The 18,952-nt window shown below is 31.2% G+C and overlaps 2 protein-coding genes, 4 non-coding genes and 1 pseudogene across 7 annotated transcripts; 5 read left to right on the top strand and 2 right to left on the bottom strand.

The window, feature by feature from the left end:
- Positions 1-95: 95 nt before the first annotated feature.
- Positions 96-812, bottom strand: LOC101501331 (L-lactate dehydrogenase-like; annotated as a pseudogene).
- Positions 813-3,301: 2,489 nt separating this feature from the next.
- On the top strand, positions 3,302-6,550 carry LOC101500805 (protein CURVATURE THYLAKOID 1D, chloroplastic). 2 transcript variants are annotated; one of them, XM_004489705.3, is made up of 5 exons: positions 3,302-3,478; positions 3,790-4,010; positions 5,911-6,015; positions 6,103-6,174; positions 6,257-6,550. In XM_004489705.3, exons 1-5 carry the CDS (start codon positions 3,352-3,354, stop codon positions 6,323-6,325), a joined length of 594 nt encoding a protein of 197 aa, XP_004489762.1. In that variant the 5' UTR covers positions 3,302-3,351; the 3' UTR covers positions 6,326-6,550. The 2 variants fall into 2 exon arrangements, with proteins under 2 accessions (XP_004489762.1, XP_004489763.1); XM_004489706.3 differs by having other exon boundaries at positions 3,303-3,478; positions 3,790-4,004.
- On the top strand, positions 4,123-4,216 carry LOC113785550 (small nucleolar RNA snoR128). Its single transcript, XR_003471676.1, has one exon. It is a non-coding gene; the product is annotated as a small nucleolar RNA snoR128 (small nucleolar RNA).
- Positions 4,780-4,873, top strand: LOC113785552 (small nucleolar RNA snoR128). The gene has a single exon (XR_003471678.1). It is a non-coding gene; the product is annotated as a small nucleolar RNA snoR128 (small nucleolar RNA).
- LOC113785554 (small nucleolar RNA snoR128) lies at positions 5,060-5,148 on the top strand. Its single transcript, XR_003471680.1, has one exon. It is a non-coding gene; the product is annotated as a small nucleolar RNA snoR128 (small nucleolar RNA).
- LOC113785549 (small nucleolar RNA snoR128) lies at positions 5,289-5,382 on the top strand. Its single transcript, XR_003471675.1, has one exon. It is a non-coding gene; the product is annotated as a small nucleolar RNA snoR128 (small nucleolar RNA).
- A 5,934-nt stretch (positions 6,551-12,484) lies between the features above and the next one.
- LOC101500484 (mitochondrial uncoupling protein 5) lies at positions 12,485-13,901 on the bottom strand. Its single transcript, XM_004489704.4, has one exon. The coding sequence runs from the start codon at positions 13,598-13,600 to the stop codon at positions 12,638-12,640; it is 963 nt and encodes a 320-aa protein (XP_004489761.1). The 5' UTR covers positions 13,601-13,901; the 3' UTR covers positions 12,485-12,637.
- Positions 13,902-18,952: the final 5,051 nt, after the last annotated feature.

Here is an 18,952-nt window from a genome sequence, read left to right as displayed (position 1 = left end):
TATATCATGTATCTACGTATCTACATATATCAGATAGCTTTTTATTTATAAGACAATTTATAATTTAATTTTAGCAAATAGTGCCAAAGTTTCGGTGAGATTTCAAAAGATGCGCTAAACTTCCAATAATATTATATTTCACTAAATTTCATTTCAAATCATTCTCGCACTAAAAAACAATCACTTCACGAAAATAATAATAAAAACAAAATTAGAATGACCTGATCATCATGAGCATTGATTTCTAGGTGATCAGCTACGAGGAAACGAAAGCAAGAAGAATCCAAGTTGGTACCCGACCTGATAATCTAATTGGATGGAAACCTGGGGAGCTTCCTTGTGATGTAGGTGAGAACATCGATAGGTTTAAACACGATGAGGATAACTGTATCTGGCGAGTTAGGAGCTAAAGCGAGTATGATTTCCTTGAATAGAGTGAGGTTCCTCTAAAGGAGGTTCAACCTTGACTCACCGACGATCTGTCGTGCGTCGGCGGTAATGACACAAAGATTGAGTGAATAAGTTGATCTTAAGGCGAGGGAGAAAGGCGGCGATGGATTGAAGGTATAACATCTCGCCATGGAGTCTGTCGGGTTTGTTGTCGACGATGACGAGCTCGTCGATGAAGTCTTAAGTGAGGAAGGTCTCAGCGATGGCCATTCCTACATTTTCAGCGCCGATGACGGAGATCTTGGTTTGGCGCTTAGAGAGAGATGGAAGGGTGGCGTTGGAGATGGGCTTGAAGAAGGCTTGGGCTAAGTCCAGGTCCCCTGGGCCCAACACGGAAGCATAATCACTTTTGGGCATATTGATTTGTGAGTTGCAAATATAGGACAATTGGCTATTGTACCCCCCCATTTAAACCTATACCCCCCCAACATAAAATTTTTGTTGTAAAATACCCAAAATAACCCTAAAAAAAACAGTAAAAGTCAAAATAAGAAAAAATTCAAACACTTTACCCCCACACTGAAAAATCCGGAAAAGTAAGTTTTCGGAAAATTTAGTTTTTACCGGAAATTTCAAGAGGATTGAAATTTCCGGTAGTTCAAAATACATACCGGAAATTTCAAAAACGAAATTTCTGGGAATTTACAACTACCGGATTTTTCAAATTTCCGGTTTGCCTCCCGGAAATTTCGTTTTTGAAATTTCCGGTATGTATTTTGAACTACCGGAAATTTCAATCCTCTTGAAATTTCCGGTAAAAACTATTTTTTCTGAAAACTTACTTTTCCGGATTTTTCAATGTGGGGGTAAAGTGTTTCAATTTTTTCTTATTTTGACTTTTACTGTTTTTTTTAGGGTTATTTTGGGTATTTTACAACAAAAATTTTATGTTGGGGGGTAAAGAAAAATATTAATAACATATTTTTTTGACAATATCTATTTAACGCACTCTAATATTACTTAAAATTTAAATGAATTTTAACACTTTCAAAATTAGTCATACCAAATCATGTGGACTTCATTTTTTATAAATTTCAATAAGATTTTCAATTGATAAGAAAGTATTAAAGAAAAGTGTTAAGAGAGTGTGTTAGTAATATTTCTCTTGTTTTTTTTTAATGGCAAATAATGAACACAACTTCATTTTTTCTCATTCAACTCACTCTGATCCTTTTTTTATAAACAACTCTAACCCTTTTAGTAACGCAAAGAAATACAATGAACCTCTGAAACATAGGTAGGTAATCCAACTTTATTTTTTGGAACGTTTTGTCAAAACAGAAACTTTGATAAAAACAGTATTTTGGCAACGCTTTCTTGTCTTAAAACCGAACATCGGCTTATTGAAACGACTCAATTAATTGGGCCTAAAACCCACATTACCTGGGCTCGGTGTCCAAATCTATGAACATGTGGGCCTAAACAATTGGTTCCGCCAATGTTCCTCTGTTGGATCGATTGTTGCTCCATAATAATGCAAGTATTTTATCTAAAGGCGTAGTAATACTTCTAAGTCCTAAGAGTATTTTAAGAGTATCGTTTTTTTTTAATCTAAATTGGTATGTAAGAGTAATACTTCTAAATTGGTATGTTTTTTTTATCTAAAGTAAGAGTATCGTCAAGTGTCCTTAAATTTTTTTTATAATTTTTAAACATTAATTAACAATGAACTATTTATAAAGGTGATCTACTATATAATTCAATTTATTTGACAAATTTTAAATTTTTTTATGGATAGTTGTGTTTTTAATTAATATAATATATTGAGAAGAGATAAATTAACCTTTTTAAAGAATGATTACTTTGTTTAGAATATATAAACAATGCCTTTAACTTATATAATAATCCTATTTTGGTCCTCTATACTATTAACTTATTAAAAAAAGAACGGATGATGTCAATTTAGACAGTAGATTGAAATTATCACTCTGTCCTGTCTCTCAAAATAGCGGTTAGTTCAAGGAATGACCATTCAATTAACAAAAAAAATAAGATTAAATGCGTTTATTTTTAGACCAATTGGTGTGTCTAAACAACAACAAAAAACTTCAAAATTTGTCTACTAAAATACAATGTAATCAACAATTAACACAAACATTAAAACTCTAAGTTTAATGAGTTGTGGCTAGAAAATAGATTAATGGTTAAGTAAATTATTGTTTTTCTTAAAAAAATTAAATTGGTTTGAGTAATTAATTTGTCATGCCCCACTTTTTAACAAGGCAAACCAACTTGAGTAGTAGGATTCAAAGCCTCTATTCACTCCACTATTTTTTTTTCCACCTAAAATGAGTTGGTCCAATGAACTAAACTCATTTTAAACTCATTTTGCCGCTCCTATTTCTAGTGAGGCAATCCTCATAAAACATAGACTGTACTCAAATGTATTCCATTATAAGTAAAGTTTCAAAGGCTAAATTTAATTTCTATTTCATATACAAGATGTGTATAGAACAGAACAAATACAAGCTTACATTACTGCAATATCAAAGAATAAAAGTAATACCAAAATATAACAAAACTAATAATAACCTAATAATATAAAATATAATGATTTACTTTGCGTTTCATATGATCATTTTTGAAAGATATGAAATCTGACATTCAAATTAATTGAGTTTGAGTTGGATTAGTTTGATTTAAACTCAAAACATATAAAAAAACATACCAATTTATTTAGCTTGAATTGGATATTTGAGTTGATCGGTTTAGAATTTCTTGGTACTTTATTTTTTAAAATATGCTGTGTCTCGGAAAAGTAGGGGGTGCAACTAGCAAAAATCAAATTAAAATGAAAATACAGAAGAAAAACTTGAAACCCTAGAAACCATTTTGTATATAAAGGAGTAGAAATCCCCTTAATTTCTTCAACTCAGTCACCTCTTCCTCGTCTTATTCACGATGGGGCATTGTACAGCTCAGCCTCTCACTCTTTCCAAATTTCCCAATTCATTCGCTTTTCACTCTAAACCCTCTTTTTCTCTCAAAAAACAAACCCTAGTTACCCCTTCTGCTTTACTCTTATCTCGTACGTTCTCTAATCTCTTTCATTTGGTATTCTAAATACATTTTTTATTTCATTTTGTTTAAATCCACGCCCTTTTTTTTTTCACTTATTTTGTTTGAGATTTAAGAAAAATGTTTTATTTATTTATTTATATAATTTACATGTTCTGTTGTGTGGTGAAATTGATGCGATACTTTTTTTGCTTCTTTTATGTTAATTAAGCTTTTAGGGCAAATGGGTTGTTGTAATTTATTGTAAAAATTGAATCTTTAACTGTAAAGAAATGAAGGGCAAGTGTTGAATATAAATTTGTTTGGTTTATGTTATTTCAGGATCAATTTTCCTTAGAAATGTGTTGCGAAGAGCAATAGAGTCTGAGGAAACATCCAGTGGGGTAGGTAAATTTTTCAACGAGAAACGGGATAGTGTGATAACGTTGGAGGCTGATAAAAATGGCTACAATGAAACTGTCGAGAATGAAGACTCAAAGGAAGAGTTACCTTCTGATGGAGAATTCTTGCCGTTGGATTTCCTCGATAAGCTTAATGTAAAGGTCGCTTTGCCTTTCCTTTTTAATTAGTAATACAAATTCATAATCTGAGTAGTTTAGTGATTTTGAGTTTGATGCATTTTTTTCTTTTTACTGTTTTTATTGCTATGTTGAGTTGCTATGATGAAACTTCAGTTTATTGATGACATTCGTAGAATGCTTGGTGATACTTCGGCATTCACGTCGAACCTGAGCGGTTAACTGAGCAACTCTTAGTCTTCATTGTTTCAATTTTTGGTTTCTTTTTCTTTAACACTTTCGAAAGTGTTTGTATAATACTTGTGAGTTGTGGGAATTTTACTTGAACCTCTGGAGCTTTCATGTTTGCTTTCCTTTGATATTCTTCTTTTGCACTGATTGACTTTGATGTGAACTGGGCTGCACTACTGTATGAAAAACTATTTTATGGTGACTTATAACTGGACCGTTTTTCAGTTATCCAATCTGTTTTCATAGGTGTTATGCGATGGTTGATTGAATGTTGTTTTTAACTAAAGATATAACACTGCTGAATTGGTTCATACTCACATCGTGAAAACTTACTGCTTTTCTTTCCACTTGTGGAAAGGAAAAGGAGGGTCAGTGTAATATTTTCTGGATAAGTATAAGTGGAAGTCATTTGAAACTCCCTTGCCTTTTATTAATTATAATCTGTTTAGTTCTTTCTTTTCACACTAGTGTCGTTATTGTGACTTGTGAGTTTGGTATATTGATGGAGGTCCTTGTGTTTGTCTTTCCACATTTTTAGATTGCTTTGCATTTCCATGTTTTGTTGCTATGATGAAACCTCAGTTTATTGATGGCATTCATTGAGTGCTTGATGATACTTCGGCATTCATGTCGAACCTGAGCGGTTACCTGAGCAACTGTTCATCGTTTTAAATTGTGTTTTTATTTTTTTCATTACTTCGTTGTAATGACTTATGATGATTTTACTTTGTTTCCTGAACCCTATTGCCTTTTGCTGCCTGTTGTGAGATTGGTAGAGTGATGAAGATGCATGTGTTTTGTTTGTTGTTCCACTGTTTTATATTGGTATGTATTTCAATGTGTTGCAATGATGAAACTTCAGTTTATTGATGACATTAGTGTTTGATGATACTTCGGCATTCATGTCGAACCTGAGCGGTTAACTGAGCAACAATACTTTTTAAATGAGCCTCTCGAGTATAAAAAATATAACTTTTTTTCTGCTGTGATTCTCATCTTTCTAGCTCTCAATCTTGTTGTTGTTTATGTTTATTTGTTGTGCCACTGTTTTAGATTGGTTTCCATGTTTTGTTGCTATGATGAAACCTCAGTTTATTGATGGCATTCTTTGAGTGCTTGTTGATACTTCGGCATTCATGTCGAACCTGAGCGGTTAACTGAGCAACTTCACATTTTTTCTTGAGCTTTCCTTGTACAAGAAATAATATTTTGAGCTGTGTTATGCTTCTCATCTTTCTACTCTCAAGCTTTTGAATTTGCTTTCATTTGTTGTTATGTTTTTCTATTTAATATAGTTATATTGAATGCTGAATCTAATAACTGAATTGGGCTGCACTGTTGCATGAGAATTCCAATTTTCTTCACTGTTTTTTATAACTGAACCCATTTGTTTTCATCTTTCCTTCTGCTAAGTGTTAACCCAAAATAACCAAAGAGAAACATTGCACACTAGTTTGCATAAAATTGATTTTTTAGCCTGTTTTCTGTCTATTCTAATCGATTGAGGAGAGTGGAGACTGTCTAGTAAATTTCTTCTCCACTGTGGATCCATCAATGGTGTGTTTCTATGTTGCTTTTTAATCTACAACATCGTCACTAGATTGTTCATTATTTGATTTTACTGTAACTTTTTGTGCCTGTTGTGTTTACCCTGCATTACTGATTCAGTCTCGATTCTTTTTAATATTTACAGTTTGATGTAAATGACACCACTTCTCTCGTCGTGTATGGTAGTGGTGCTATAGTGACTCTGTGGCTAATTTCAGCTGTTGTTGGGGCTATTGATTCTATCCCATTGGTAAGTGTATGTTATTAAATTGGTTAAGGTTTGAAACCAAGGTCCAACTTTTGTAAATACTAACTTTTTGGTTCATTGTTATGCCAGTTCCCCAAACTGTTCGAAGTTGTAGGACTTGGATATTCGTTATGGTTCACTTACCGTTATTTGCTTTTCAAGGTATGTGCAGATTTTTAGCTATATTGGCTGATATCCATATGCTGATTACCAATTATTATTAATTAGATTCATTTAACTGCAGAGAAATAGAGATGAACTGACAACTAAAATAGAGCAACTCAAGGAGCAAATTCTCGGTTCAGATGATTAGTTTTTATGAAAGGATAAAATTATACTTCAGATGTGCTTAGAAATATGAAGGCATGTACAGTTACATTTGGTTAAGTTAAGAAGAGTATTTGTTGATTTGCCCACATGATTACATATAAAAGAGTTGGATCTAGTTTGAATATTCTCTTGCATCTAGTAAGTCTGAATAATCTCAACTATCAAATATCCGTTATTGTTCCTTGAAATTTTGGAACATCGACCTTAATTCTGTTCTGGATGTTAAATTCCAATGGGAAAGTCAAATTATTGACCAACCCTTTTAGTAATTATGCACTAAATTTTACCCAATTAATAAATTTAATCTAATGATTTTTTTACCAAAATTGCCTCAAAATTTGTCAAACCAAATTATATACTTCTTAGTCTTGTATGGGACAAATTTAGCGACAAAATGATTCTAATATCAGAGTGAGATGATTTATTTTCAATGAATAGATAGAATTAGATGGCTCAGATGTAAGAATCCTTTATGACAACATTTGAAAGCATAATTTCAAAGCGTATTTTGTATTGTTAAGTGACTTTTCGTTGAGTTTATGGATGAATGTCTCTTCTTCACCTTCTTTGTTCAGACAACCTAAGCATAATTTCAATTCAATATAATACTTTGGGTTTTGTTCAGTTATTTTTTAACCTACCAACAAAAATCAATATTTAAAAGACATTTTCCATCATATCAAAATGAGATCGTTCCTAAATTTCTATGTTAAATAAAATAAAAATTCAAATTTAAGATGATTTGTATAGAAGATAAATCTGAGTTAGGTTTTGTGCCAAAAGCTAAAAGGATTTACCCCGCATCAAATTGATGGGTGATTAATCATTTTATTCGCAAAAACTACTAATGAAATTATGCTTTCGATAATAATTTAAACTACCGAAAATGTCCTAATAGGAGATTGTTGTGTATTTTGGGGGGTTTAAGAGCAACCCTCAAGGATTTGTGCCTAGGTTGGATCCACTATGATGGTAGCTCCCACAAGAAAAATAAAATAAAAGCCTTTTTTAAAAACTATTATTTTTATTTTAAGTCGCATAAAACTTTTTAGTTCAAGGTCAATTAAAAGTCTAAAATTAACTCACATTGTCATTTTTTTGAATACATTCGCACAACTTAGAGTTACACTATTCAGCTTTTTACATTTCTACTTTTCTTTAAATATGAAATTTTGTAGAGTAGAATTGTAATTTGTAGAAACTCTTGTATATTTTAAATTTGTTTAATAATTATATATTTTGTGAGTTAATAATATTTTGAGTAAATATCTATTTTGATTCATGAGAAATTTTGAGAGATCAATTTAGTCCTAAAGAAAAATAAAAATATTTTTTAGTTACTAAGAAAAATAAATCGGATCAAATTAATCAATGAGAAATTTTGAAATACCTAATTAAGTCCCTAAAAAAAACTAAAAAACACATTTTAGTCTTTAAATAAAATAAATTGCGACAATTTAGTTATTCGCTCAATTTAGAAAAAAATAAACCCTAGCGTTATTTTATTTAGATAAATCACAAGTCTAAGATAGAAATTATTTTGATTCTATATTGGTATGAGATTCTGAATGTGTGACTTCGTCTCTGTCGTTTGTTTCAAAAGATGCATTTTCTTCTTCATTCTCAAACTTTTCTTCTTCGTCCTCGCATTTCTAAAGGTGCGTTATTGTTCTTCATACTCACGTTTTTGAAGGTGTGATTTCATGTACTGTTCATGAAAGATACAGTTGTAGTTTAATTTGAATATTAATGGCGTTGTTTTTCAAATTATATTATAATTTAGTGAATTTTTTGTTGCAGAGATTAAAATGTTTATTTAATTATTGTTAGAGACTTAATTGTTTGTTTTTAATTATTGTCAAGGACCTAATTGTCTTTTTTATTTTTATTTTTATTTTTTATTCTATAGAAATTACACGTGGGTAAGTCAAGTTAATGAGTCATCGGACAAGTTAGCAAAACACAAAAACTCAATTTTTTAATTGTGGTTTACATAAAGACTAATTTGATCCGATTTATTTTTCTTATAGAATGAAAAATGCTTTTATTTTTCTCAAAGACTAAAATGGGTGTTTAAGAATTTCTCATGGACCAAAATAAGTCTTGACTCTAATATTTTTCTTTGGTAAAAATATATATACTATTTTAGGTGAGTTCTATAGTGGTCCATTTTTTGAATTTGTACAAAAATTATTGAAAATTTTAACGACGGATCTTTATGACCTTCATTATTTATATAAATAAGACGATGACATGATTAATGTTGATTCAATACGAAATATATATTTATTTATTTTTTATTTTTATGACTAATAAACAAAGTCTTTAATCGTCCAACTCCCACCCCCCTATTTTTTCATAAAGACTATTTTGTCCTTTTTTCTTTTGTATAAAATTATAAAAAAAAAACTCTATTTTTCATCCCTACTTTCGAAAATTACAAACTTTCAAAATAATAATTTTTTTTTTAATTTCGAAAGTTTTGTTAAATTTGAAAAATTTTCGAAAGTTTTGATGAATTTGAAACTTCGGAAACGTAATGCTCGAAACTTTCAAATTTCGAAACTTTCAAATTTTCGATACACATTTCGAAACTTTCAAATTTTCGAAGTAATTCAATTTCAAAAATTTCAAAATATTTGTAATTTACGGAAGTTTCAATTTATAATTAAAATTTTATTTTAAAAAATAAATTTATAATATTATTATTAATTAAATTTATTACTATTTTTGAAATTAAGTATGAAATTTATTGCTATTTATTAGTATTAATTTATTACTATTTATTAGTATTAATTTATTACTATTTATTACTATACATTTATTATTATTTATTATAAAAAAATAACTTTCATTTCTCAAACTTCCGAAATTTGATGTTTCCATATATACCAAACATTCGAAACCTCATGTTTCGAATTTTTCAAAATGTTCGAATAAGTTTCATTTCGAAACTTTCATGTTGAACAAAAGTTCCGAAAGTTTGATATTTCTTGGAAAAAATGCCCTTCGAAACTTTCAACCTCAAGGAAACTTTCGAAAAGCTGTGTTTCGAAACTTTCATGTTTAACGAAAGTTTCGAAAGTTTGATATTTTCTGGACAAAATGTGCTTCGAAACTTTCAACCCCAAGAAGACTTTCGAAAATTGTCTTACTTTTTGGTTTCGGAGGTTTTAAAGATTCGAAGTTTTGGTAGGGTGGGAGGTTCGAATATTTCAGAGTTTCGAAGAAATGAGTGAAAAAAGAAAAGTGAATTTTTTGTGAGGTTTTTATGGATGAAACTAGGGGCAATATGGTCTTTTCTTTATGATTGGGGGGTGGGAGGTAAAACAAGGAATTTTTTTGGATTGCACAAAATGCAACATCGACCATTGAACTTTAATAATGACCCAAATTGGTTAATATTAAGAAAAATGTTTGGTGTACGGATCCTGATCTTGGAACTGCTTGAAGTCAAAACAAAGCGTGAACCAGGTCACAGGTATTTCTTGCTAATCTGGTGATATCGTAATAAAGGTAAAGTAGCCAAGAGGAATCGAATACCCTATCAGGGTAGACCGAGAATAGTTAGCAGGCGAGACAGATATTGAATTAACGGAAAGGACCTTCCCTGTATAACTTATACACCTTAAGAGAGATAGAAATAAAAAAGAGTCTTGTAATAAATGCCATAGATTGAATGATATGAAGAAAGAGATAAAGAAAAAATAAAACGTTCAAATGTAATAAAAAAAAGAGTGATGTGATAAATGAGATAAATCAATATAATATATATAATATGTAATATGTAACGCTGTTTCTTTCTGTCGACCGTCCAATTAATTATACAAGAGCATATACTGTAAAACACTTTGTCAATTGTAACTTTCAAACCACTTTTGATTTTATCAACCGAACATGGTCAAAATGGATAACCTGATGCACACACACTTCCTAATTAATCTTTTGATGTTGAGTGGAAATTTCAGTGGTCAGTTTGACAATATTCCACAACTCACCTTAAAGGGAAGAATCACACAAATGCTCTTGTGTGTTTGGAGCATTTGTTAATGATCAAAATATAGAAGAAAAAAAATGTAAGTTTATTGAAATTTATATATTCAACTCTTTAAAAGTTAATTTTTTTTCAATGTAAATTTTTTCATTTTTTGATTTCTTTATGTATTTAGAGCACTTGTTAATTAGAACTTAGCCCTCTTTACTCTATATCATAGTGTTGATTTGTGGTGAAGTAGGTTGTTACTTTTTCTTGGTAATTTATTGCCTTTATGCTTCCACTATCATTATAGTTTCTTTGGCCTACTTTGGTTTATTTCAAATAGTTGAAAATGAACGAACGAGACAATAATGAGTCGTTGAAAATTTACAGCAACTCTATTACATTGCCGCTAGGAAATTTCCTTCTATTAAATAGCCCATTGCTGTGTACAACATCTAAAAAGGTCCAAAATTTTGTACACTTTTGTCGTTCCTCTTATTTGAGAAATGCTTGCACATGGGTAGTGTATCGATCAATTATACTAGGAAATAATAATTGAAGTTCAATTTAATAATAATCAAATAAAATTTAAAATCAAAATATTATCTACTTTAAATCATGTGAGTAAGATATTACGGCTTTATTTTTAGTGAAAGACGAGTTAGATGATAAAGAAATATAAATATATTTTATAAATGACTTTTAACCTCAATTGTGAAACAATGTGAGATTATTTTAGTTAGACCAGCGATAAAGTTATTGCTGAAATGGATGTGAATTGGACTGTCAATACCGCATGAAAAACCATTTTTTTGGGGACTTAATTAGTATTATGCAATACAAATGGGTGATTGGAGGTTTCGTTTAACTCAATGATATAGCATCTATAATCGGTGATTTGTTCAAGTCACATAGGGTACGATAACTTTTTGTGAAAGAAACAACTCATTTCCTCCCATAAAATATCAATTTTGAGGTGCAACAAAGCCAAACAAACAGATCAAATTATTATTGGCATAGAGTCCTTAAGAATTGTCTACTTGGTACTTTGAACTTATGGTGCAGAATTGTCTAATTGCCTTATTGATATCTACAAATATTTCAAAAAAGTGATTTTTTTTTTGTGTACAAGAAAAAAAGTGTATATAAGAATATATTATTCGGAATTTGGTGTAAATTCAAAAAAGTTATATTCTAAGAATTATTTATTTTTCAGAATGTCAATTACCTATATTTTTCCTATTTTTTTAATAATAATTTTTTTAACAAAATTTCAAAGAATCATAATTTCTCACCGCTAATGTCTCTAGTATTTTTTAATTTCTAAATTATAATTATTTTTTATAAAATATAGTAATCATTTGGACAATTTAATTGATTGAATTGTATATTAAGATTGTCTCTAATTATTTAAACACAAATTATTTCAGATAACTTAAATTCAAATTTTAATTAAAATAATAATTAATAAAATTTTATTATTTTATAATTAAACTCTAAATTATTAGGACTAAATTATTAACTCCGTTTCCCCTAAAGATGATTATTAAAAAAACTATGACATGAAAATCCCACCACCACCATTTCCACGGGCACAATTAATTGGAGATAAACATCCATCTTAAAACATTGACACGTATCAAACATAAATATAGATAAAAATTGAAAACAATGTTGTCCTAATTTCTGATAATAATAGTATTGCGACAGGAACACGCACTCAAGAGATTTGTAACACACAGATATATAAAGGAGATAATTTAACACCTCATTTGGGCCCCAATCCCCTAAATTATGTGCATTAGAGATTTTTGGGATCATGAATTATTCCGCTAGCTAATAAGTGCACTGAATCGTGACAAACAACTTACATTGTCTGAGGAAGAAACATTCAGCACCACCACATGCACCTTTACCAATATACTAAACTTTCCTTTCATCCTCAATCTCACACAATTGTTACCATAAAAAAGATATCGTTACCAAACTGCTCGCACTTTCCTTTCAAAATTGAAACCAAAATAACAAGCTAATAAGTTCCACCTATTTTATTATTTACGTGCACGCAATTCCTTTCTCATATTCAAAACTTTAAAAAAATAAAAAATTAGTGATTTGCTGTGGTCAAACTGTCAAATTCTCAATTTAAAAATATTCCTTAAATTGTTTGTTGAATGCCACTTTCATTAATCAAATAACATTATAACAAAATTACCATTTCATAACAACAGAACACTAGGAAAATAATTTCAAACAGAGTTTATTGGAATCGAAACTTAAACTAAAAATCTTCGTCATCATCATCGATCTACTTACTCAGAAATCTTTGAACAACTTGCGAACCTGCTCAAGAGTAACAAAAAGAACAACAGTGAAAGGACCCTGCCTCGAAATTGTAGGTATAAACCCTTTGTAAAGAGCCATAGGACCTTCAGCACGAACCGTTTTCAAAGCACAATCCAAAGCACCAGCATAAGGTGCTTCCTTACCTGCCTCCACCTTCATATTCATCACCCTCGTTTTAATAACATCCACTGGGTTACTTGCCACCGCCGCCACAAATCCCGCCGCAAAACTCGCTGTCACGTGGGTCCCAAGTCCATCACGCATCACTCCCTTCTCGAGAATCATCTCCTTGAATTGATCGTAGGAGGCTAATTGGGAGGCCGTGACTAACATAGCGCGGTTCACTGTTAAAGATGAACCGCGCCAGAGACTTGTCACGCCCTCCTGTTTCGCCATTCTTGTAATGGCGTCCACGACAGATTTGTAGTTCCGACGCTGAGCCGATGGAAGTCTTCCATCGGCTTGCATTCGAACCATGGCTACATCGGCAGGGTTTCCAATCGCGGCTCCGACTCCGCCGGCAATGAGTCCGGCCTCGATTTTGCGAGCCAGCGGCATGTTACCGCTAGCTTGATCTGACCATTTAGTCTTAAGGATGTCGTAAAGGCCCATCCTGGTGGTGGAGTAGAGAGTCTGCCGGAGCACGGTGGCGGAGACGCCGGAGAAGAGAGCTCGGACGCCTTCTTGTTGGACGAGACGTACACCAACTGAGATGGGACCCACACGAGGTTGTGGGAGCGGAGTAGGCCCCACGTGGATGGAAGTTGTTCCGGTTTGGAAAGCAAGTGCCGGTCGGAGGTTATGAACCGGGTTCGGTTTGGGAGCGTTTTCGCCTTGGAGCTGCATACGAACCTTGATTAAATCAAGTGGGTGGGTGGAACAACCTGCGATAATGGAAGCAATGCCTCCTTCAACAAAACCTTTGACACCCATGATGCTTTGGTTTTTTTGAGAAAAAGGTTTGAAAGAATAGAAAAAAATTTAGGAGAAAAAGAATGAAATAATTGTAGATCTAATAATAACTAGTGGCAATTAGAATAGGACCAATTGGAGTTAGAGTTCATCTCACTGGAGACCAGGAGATGAGAATGGAGACCACAAGCTATAGAAGAAGAGTGAGGAACGGAAGGCCTTTGAGACATATGCTGTAGTTTTTGTGTGGAGAAAAGAAGAAAGGTTGAGGGGGGTTTTATAGTTGGTTTGTTCTTTGGAAGTATCTAGGTTACTGCTTCAACGCGATTACAGGATGCACAAATTGGTGGAAAAAAAGAAACTTTAGTCCAAATTCTTGTAATAGTTAATTAACGCGCTTGTAAAAATACCCTCTTTCTTTGGAAGCCTCCAATCAGAATTTATTTATTTATGTACAAAATATTAATATAAAATTTAGCAAACAGAAATAATAGATTGTTTTCGAAATAATAGTCATGAATTTAATTTTTTTTTTACTTGTAATAAATTTAATTTTTTTTTTAATATTAGAAATGTTCAGAAAATTAATATAAAATTGAATAATAATGACAAGAAGATCTTGTCAATAAAATACTTGTAAAAAGATAAAAATATTAACGATTTGATTTGACTTTTTTTTAAGTGAAATAAATTCTAAGGAAATTATATTTTTTTTTGGTTGATTTGATTTAACTTATTTTTAAAATATTGTTCACATAAATTAAATAATTGCATTAATGCAAAAAATAAATTATTGATTTTTTTTTAAAAAGTTGTCCATTTGTATTTTTAAAATTTTAAATGTTGTTTTTAACATCTGATATTTTTATAATTTATATTATTAGATGCTCCAATCAAATATTCTAATCAATAATTTACATGATTCCAAATAAGTAGCCATACTCCAACAAAATGTCCGGTTATTTGTTTTGCTTTTGACACAATTTTTTTTGTCTTCTAAATATTTTAGTGGTTAGGCTTACACATTTTAAAAATCAACTCTAACACATCTTTCATAAATTCACTTATTGTATTGAGGACATGTTTGTTTGGAGCAAAGCTAGTAACTTTCGAGATTACTAGTCGGCTTCAGAAGATTATCGAGCGAGTTCGTCAATCCACTAATAAAAAATTGGTACTTTCTAGAACTGAATTTAAGAATCAACTCACTTGTGCTTTATTGCAAAAAGATCATAATTAGTCTGACACATCGAATGACCCACAAACAACCTCTTTTTCTATGCACAAGCAAATGCTAGAAAAAAATAGGAAATAGATCTTGAAGTTTTGCTCGGACACCAATGAGATAATTGACACACATGAAGGCCTCTACAACCTTGCAAAATCCTACTCTGAGACTCTTTATGCAACTTACATAGGTGACATGAACCCTGCTTTGAATGCTCTCACACAATGTATCACTTCAATGAAAAACATTATGCTTATTTCCTCTTTCACGCATGAAGAACTCATTGTGGCTATTCACGACATGCACCTAGATAAAACTCCTCGTCCAACCAGTTAAAATATAATATTCTACCAAAAGTTTTGGTCTCTTATTGGCCAAGAAGTTTTAGATGCTTGTAACAAGTGCATTTGAGAATGTCATTTTCCTCCCAATCTTAATAACAATAATATTGTTCTTGCAACTAAAAGTCTTTAATCTTCCCTAGTCATCCACAATGAACAAGACTTAGTCGTGCATGTAACTGAGACAATCGATTATCTGAGTGTCTCACGGGTCTTCCTTAATAAGGAATAAGCCTTGGTCAGTGATTAGGACTGAAAATGTCACATGTGCAAGTGATTGGCAAGATCGATTATTCAAGTGACTAACAAGTCTTCCCTAGTCGAGGACAATGAATAAGCTTTGGTCACTAACAGTGACTAAGACAGTCGGTTGTCAAAGTGACTCACGAGCCTTCCTTAGTCACAAACAGTGAATACAGCCTTGGTTGTTGACTGTGATTGAGATAGTCGATTGCCCATGTGACTCACAAGTCTTTCCTAGTCACAGACAATGAATAAACCTTAACTACAATCTTTGTGACTAAGACGATGGTTTGTCCAAGTGACTCGTAGGCTGTTCGAGCTGTCCTTTGTTAGGGAAAGTGAATTAGTCTTAGCCACAGACGGTCCATGACTACTAAGACTTATATGACCTTGATTTATTCGAGTTTTTTCGTCGCAAGTTGGTATAATGTGTACAATTATTATGTGAAGTCATTTGTCCATGACCCACTCCTCTAGTCTACGCTTAGGTATAAATATTGGTCGATGCATCCTCATTGATTGACTCTTAATTGACTTTAGGATCAATTGTCCTATGACTGCACACAAACAATCCCTTGAGGGCGGGTGTAACTCTTAAATATATTGGACACAAGTAGGGGTGGGAATAGGCCAGGCCAGACCAGGCTTTGCAAGACATGAGCCTGACCTACGATTAATTTTTTAGGCCTAAGGCCTATCATAGACTTTTTTTTCGGTCTGACCTGACCTTTTTAAAAGCCTGAAAGCCTATTTAAAAGCCTTATTCATATTAAAATATTTAAATGCTCTACTCATACTATATGCTCTCCACATGCCAATATCAATGTACATTTTTATATAAATGAAACAAAAAATAATTTTTCTAACAAAATAATTTTTAAAAAATCTGAAACAAACATCCTTTAAACCCTAAAACATAATTCTTGGTTTCAAAGAATAGATTTTTTTTCTTTTCTGAAACAAACGCATCCATTATTACCTCTCAAACAAATATGGAAGAACTAATGAGTTATTGACTAATTGAATGCTACCGAATATGGAACAACTACCAAATATGGAATGACTAACGAATATGAAATGACTACTGAGTGATTGTCTAATTGATAGAATTTAAAATAGGAAATAATATTATTAATATAATAATAAAAAATAGCATTAATAAATAATTAAATATATATATGTCGGCATGTCAGACCTCTTCTTTATAAGCATGAGTCTGACCTATTTAAATAAATAGGCTTTAAAAATAGCTTGAGCCTAACCTTTTTATTAAATAGGTCAGGCTAAGCCATATGCCAACGTCGGACGACCTAGTCTATTCTCATCCCTAGACGCAAGTCATCTTTTTGCAATGTTATCTTGAAAGTCCTTTCTAAAGCTCTTGCTAACAACCTAAAAAGAGTCCTTCTTGAGTGTATCTCAAAGAAGCAAGCGACTTTTGTTGTAAATAGAGACATTCTTGACAACACACTGACAGCTCACGAGATCCTCCATTATATGAAATGCAAGTCAAAAGGCAAAAAGGGTTGAGTAGCTCTAAAGCTATATGTAAGCAAGGCATTTGATTGTGTAAAATGGGAATACTTTGAAGCAGCACTTTTGAAGCTTGGATTTGATAATCAACGAGTCATATGAATAATGCAGTGCGAGACTTCTGTCAAATACCATGTCTGATCAACCACGAGTGCGTTGGACCGATTACACCTTTGAGAGGACTCTGACAAGGGGATCCCTTCTCTCCTTATCTCTAGATTATATGCATTGAAGGTCTCTCAGCTGTGATTCAAAAAACAGAATTCAATGATCAAATCCATGGCATTTAAATCAGTATAGGCTACCCACCAATTCAAAGACATGGAAGGTTTCAACCTAGCTATGCTAGTTGATAGAAGTCGACACCTACCCCTCCTTATTACTGCTATTTTTCAATGAGGAAGATACAAAAGCTATTACAAGCATTCCTCTGCACTTGAGAGTTGTCAATGACACCATAATTATCAACTTAGTTGAGAAATTTCAGATTCGAACATAAATCCCATCATATTAACGAGTTATCAACTTAGTTCTACTTTATCTATTGATTATTTGAAAATATAAGTAAATTTACATTTTCTTTAAATTATTTTACAAATTAAATATAATATTAAAGTCTAAATCAAATCCAAAAAATAATTGAAGAATGATTAATATATTCAATGAATCAAAGCTTCTTTTTCTTTTGAATTATTTTTTTAAACATAGTAGTAGATTGTATAAAGAAATAATTTAAAATTAAGGAAAATGAATCGCATAATATATGATATACTAATAATGTAACGATTTATATTAATTTCTATAAGTGCAAGAAAAATGGTATGATAATGCTGAATATTTATTTGCGTAGAATAGATATAAAACATTTGATAAGACCAAAAAAAAAAACAATTTAGAAAAATTGAATGGTAATTTTCCATAAAAGAGACTATCGATTGTTGGTAGTACTCCACTCTAAATCTCTTTTTTGCGTCCATGTTTCTCATTATATTTATTTTGCAGTCTCCATTCTCGCAGATATTTCACATTTCTATCGAAAATATCAAATAAAACTTAATATTTTGGCGTATGGAACAACTCCCGATATCTATATGGTTGAACATTTTTAACTTAGTTTGTTTATTTGACATTTTTTTTAATCATTGCTAGAAAGGTGATAAGGTTATCAAATATCGCATATCACCAAAATATCATTGCTATGTTAGCTTGATTACAAGTAGGACTCTTTATGGTTGGTTTTTTTTTAAAATTAAATCATATCTATTTTAAAATTAATATATGGATTTAGATTTATAATGAAATTTATTATTTGATTTAAAATCGGTTATAAAACTAATTGTAAAATTGGTTATGGTTAAATAACCGGTTTATAAGCAATCGGTTTTGAAATGTTTAATTTTAAAATCGATTTTTTTAAAAAAAATCGGTTAAAATTTGATTATTTTTTTAAAAAATCATTTATTCAAGTTTAAAAATCGATTATTTAAAAAAATCAATTTTTTCGATAATTTTTTTTTAAAAAATTCTCACCAAATATTTCGAGAAAAAATTCAATTTAAATTTTTTTTGAGGAAAAAAAGTTTCTTTTTTATTTTTTTCCGATATTTTTTTGAAAAAAAAAATCAAATTTTTTTCAAGAAATAAAATCTCAAAATATTGGTAGTGGATAAAAAACCGGATAAAAACCAAATCCAAATATAAAATATAAGTGGTTATCCAACCGGTTTATAAATAAATCGGATTATAACCATATGATTTTAACCATATTTAAAATAGATTTGGATCCGGTTATGGATTTAGGCCTCATAACCGGATTTTTTGCACAACCCTAATTACGAGTCTTCGGTCTATATTTTAGAAATGATGATGATGATAATAATGAAAGTTACTTGTTGTGAATTGAAAATAAAATAAAATAAAATCTTACATATAAGGGATGACACATATTAGTAGTGTTTATAAGGTGCATGTACGATAATTGGAGTGAGAATGCACACAAATAGACAACCAAACACGTGTGCGCCACCA

The sequence above is a fragment of the Cicer arietinum genome, chromosome 8 (assembly GCF_000331145.2).
Source record: "Cicer arietinum cultivar CDC Frontier isolate Library 1 chromosome 8, Cicar.CDCFrontier_v2.0, whole genome shotgun sequence".
Lineage (NCBI taxonomy): Eukaryota > Viridiplantae > Streptophyta > Magnoliopsida > Fabales > Fabaceae > Cicer > Cicer arietinum.
The sequence above is the reverse complement of the archived record's forward strand: the minus strand, read 5'-3'. Positions and strand labels throughout refer to the sequence as shown.

Coding starts and splice junctions, on each gene's coding strand:
- LOC101500805 (XM_004489705.3), top strand. CDS start 3,352: ATGGGGCATTGTACAGCTCAGCCTCTCACTCTTTCCAAATTTCCCAAT. Junction 3,479..3,789: donor TTCTGCTTTACTCTTATCTC/GTACGTTCTCTA, acceptor ATGTTATTTCAG/GATCAATTTTCCTTAGAAAT. Junction 4,011..5,910: donor TCGATAAGCTTAATGTAAAG/GTCGCTTTGCCT, acceptor TAATATTTACAG/TTTGATGTAAATGACACCAC.
- LOC101500484 (XM_004489704.4), bottom strand. CDS start 13,600: ATGGGTGTCAAAGGTTTTGTTGAAGGAGGCATTGCTTCCATTATCGCA.